This window comes from Pundamilia nyererei, unplaced genomic scaffold (genome assembly GCF_000239375.1).
Source record: "Pundamilia nyererei isolate P.nyererei 1_Seehausen unplaced genomic scaffold, PunNye1.0 scaffold00121, whole genome shotgun sequence".
NCBI lineage: Eukaryota > Metazoa > Chordata > Actinopteri > Cichliformes > Cichlidae > Pundamilia > Pundamilia nyererei.
In genome coordinates this window covers 1084092-1087759 of record NW_005187522.1, presented here as the reverse complement: position 1 = coordinate 1087759, position 3668 = coordinate 1084092, and the positions used below count along the sequence as shown (strand labels likewise).

The window sequence follows — 3668 nt, the reverse complement described above, 5'->3', positions numbered from 1 at the left end:
GGTCACAAATACAATCAAATGAATGGCAGCACTAGGACAAAATTTGCCTCACCAACATCCTGCCGAGTGCAGAGCAGTAATCTCCATTTCAGATGCAGGCTGTGTTTATGTTTTACTCAGAAATCACTCTAGCCTCCGAAACTGTTTTATGTTCCTCGAAGTTTATGGTGCCTGAGGATTTGATACTTTTTTCCTTTTTTTCAGAGAAGAGATTTCCTGCTTAAAATGTATTTGACATTTATTTTGATCTCACCTCAGCCTTTGGGGTAAATGAAGAAAAATATCTGCTTACATTGCCTTTTTAATTCATCACTGCTGTTGACATTTATCTGAGATTACTGCAGATATTTGGTGCAGTACACGCTCCGTTTATCAGCACAATTAAAATTGATCAGACAAGCTACTCCATCCAATCATCCACTTTCTCCTGTCAAATCTGTCAACTCAGTGAAAAATGAATTAGTCTGTTATACACCGGCGAGTAATCCGCGGTTTATATAGAATGTAGTTGATGAAAAAAAAAGTGAAAGCTTTTAATGTGGGCCAATCACAGCTACAAGACTGTGGACGGGACTTGTCAGCTGGTGTTATGCATCACTTTGGATTTATTAGGTCAAGATTAATATAAATACCCAATTTTAATTATACGAGAGTGAATACGTGACTTGGCAATCAGGTCACCTGAATGTACTGTGTTTGCACATGAAGGCCTGAGGTTTAAATGCGTCTGCTCCGTTCTTCATAAATAAAACAGCAGGATGTATGTCACGCTGCAGGGAACTCTTCATAACATTGCTGGAGTTCAGGGCTTTTTGAAATGTACTCAGTCTTTCATAAACATGCGAGATGCTGAGGCTGTTGACGGACGACTGAAAAGCATTAGATCTCATTTTTCCTTCGTGGTGCACATAAAGACACCAGATAATGTTGGTACTTTAACAGAGATAATACAAACACTGATGTAGCATATAGCGTAATATCTACATAGCTTATTGGAGCTCAGATTCTTTTTCCAAATGTAAATATATTATTTACATATCTAGTATTTCTACTGTATTTCTCAAAAAAATGTTTTTAAATGATTATTTCTTTTACTTATCTATTTTATATGTGGATTGTTCTGTTTGACATCTGTTGTTGACAGTAAAGCATACATTTCATTGTACAGGGAAACATCTTTCTCTGCTGTGCGTATGACAATAACTTTGAAACATAATGATTGTGATTGATGGCGAGGGGATCATCACAGTAATTGCGAATCATCCTGAATGGCACAAAAATGTCTGAAACAAACTGTAATGTCAGTTTAATAGTTGTGGAGGTATTTGTGATCAAATGCGGCAATGGGGACTAAACACACAAACATACACACACTCACACACACACTATCAGAAAACACGAGAAGGTTTTCAGACTCAAAACAAAGTTTGCTTCCTGTTTCACAGTCTGAGCCCTGAAGACGAGAGAGAATGGAATAGTGATTCGTTGCTATTTTTTCAGATTGGTGGGACAGATTGGCAGAGCTAATCAGCTGAAGCTGATTAATTAAAAGTCCAGCATTGAAAATATTCTCAAGTAACATTCAGAATAGTCGTGTTTTAATAGTTAAGTTATACAAATCTCAAGCCACATTTCATTTAAGATCAGACTTAAAACTTTTCTTTTTTCATAAAACTTTATAAACTTGATAAAACTGCTCCTCCCTGAGGCTGGTTCTGCTGGTTTCTTCCTGTTAAAAGGGAGTTTTTCCTTCCCATTGACGCTTGTGCTTGTTCATAAGGGGCTGACTGATTGTTGGGATCTTCACCTTGCAATATAAGCAAGGCTGCACCTATTTCCCATTTGTAAACATATGAGGGGTAGCTTAAGACTTTTGAACAGTACTGTACATTTTGTAAAAATTGCAATTGGGAAAGCCACTAAGTAAAGCTGTAAATGTTTGCATAAATTTAGTGAATTTAACCTGTTCTAATTACCTATGAAGTTTAAAATATAAGTACAAACTTTTAGGATGCGGTTTGTGGAAGTAGAGTTATTCTAACTAAAGCTTGACAAAAGAGATGTTCAGCTTTGCAGCTGAATTTTGCACTAAATCCTGAGCACCTGAGTGTCTATACTGTCAGCATTGTGACAGTGTTATTAATAACTTTCTGCTGCTTCTCCCTCTGTCTCTGTTTGCAGGATGTAAAACAGAATGGGATGAGATCGGGTGCTGGCTGCGAGCTGAGGTTGGGCAGGTGGTCAATTTGTCCTGCTCTGAAGTCTTCCAGCATTTCTCCAGCAATCAAGGTTGGTTCCTGCACCAGCCTCAGTGAACACAGAAAAGCACAGATCCTCATAGCCAAATCATCTGATCACCAGCATTGTTAAAATAATATAATGTAAAAATCCGATTCTTGGATGCTGTGCTGTCGCACCAGTATTAGCTTTAGCTCTGCTGGATAATCAGCAGAGCTAAAGCAGGCTGGAGTCAATGCTGGAGAATCATAGCATGTATTCATGTATGTTTGTTGGCAATAATACACACACACACACACACACACACACGTGCACACACACACACACGCACATACATAATATGCTCTAGGATGTTTTTGGCAGAAGTGGATTGAAATCTTGTCTGCAGGGTTCATTCATCACAATTTGACATCCTTTTCGGCTGCTGTCTCCTCAAAGAAAGTCCTTGTGACACCATGAGAAATAAATTATTTCTTAATAATGAGCTTTTGCATTTAGCAATTTTTATATTTACACATACGTGTGTAAATAATGCACATATATCCACATTAAGATTTTTTTTCTTAGCTTTTTTTTTGGTTAAAACAATTACATGTTTTGCGACTATTAAACTGGTCCTTATAGGACAACAAGTAAACGTTTAAAATGACGCACACAGACAGCAAAATTGGTCTGTTGTATTGTTACAGGACCATTAGAGGAGGGAAAGCCACATTAATTAACGAGTAATGCTCTTTCCTCCTTTACCTTGATGGAAATAACGGCTCATTATGATCTGAATTGCTGATCACCCAAACAAACAAGAGGCTTTGCTTTCAGCTGCACAGTTTGCAGCATTTGGACTCCAGTCGGTTTCTGTTTGCTCAGAGGAAATAACGAACAAAGAAAAAAATCCTCCTGTCATGTATTTTTATGCATCTTTGTTCTGCTAAACAGCAATTCTGCTATTACCTATGCGCTATCTCTGGCAAAGATATTTAAATACACAGTCCCACAAATACCAGATGAATTTCTCCTGTCACCCGCTGTATCCAAATGAACTTTAACCAAAAGCAGACGTCAGTGGACATAAAAGAATAAAACGTTTTTTGACTCAAAGCACGATGGACCGAAATAGTCTCAGAGAAGAAATACTGGTGCAATGATGACTTAAAGCTTGTAGGTTAAAACAAGGCGTGTAAAGCAATTGTTGATGAAAATCTGGATCTTGCTGGTAGTGGTGTTGGTTACCCGCCACATCTCGGACCCATACAGGAGGACTGCTTTCACATTAGTGTTGAAGATGTGCTGAGATAAGGCTTTGGAGTTCCAGATGGGTCGCAGGGTGTTGAATGCAAGCCTTGCTTTGTTGATTTGTCTTCATCTGCGCCACCATCACTGTTGACTATGCTTCCTAGGTAGATGAAGCAGTCAGTTTCCACCAAGTCTTT

The 3668-nt window shown here is 38.3% G+C and overlaps 1 protein-coding gene across 1 annotated transcript in view; it reads left to right on the top strand.

Moving 5' to 3' along the window:
- The window catches only part of LOC102210063 (vasoactive intestinal polypeptide receptor 1-like), a 43763-nt gene that overhangs the window by 21697 nt on the left and 18398 nt on the right, over positions 1–3668 (top strand). The window contains exon 4 of the mRNA XM_005742598.1: positions 2182–2289. Coding sequence (XP_005742655.1) covers positions 2182–2289 — 108 coding nt within the window. The remainder of the gene's footprint in view (positions 1–2181; positions 2290–3668) is intronic.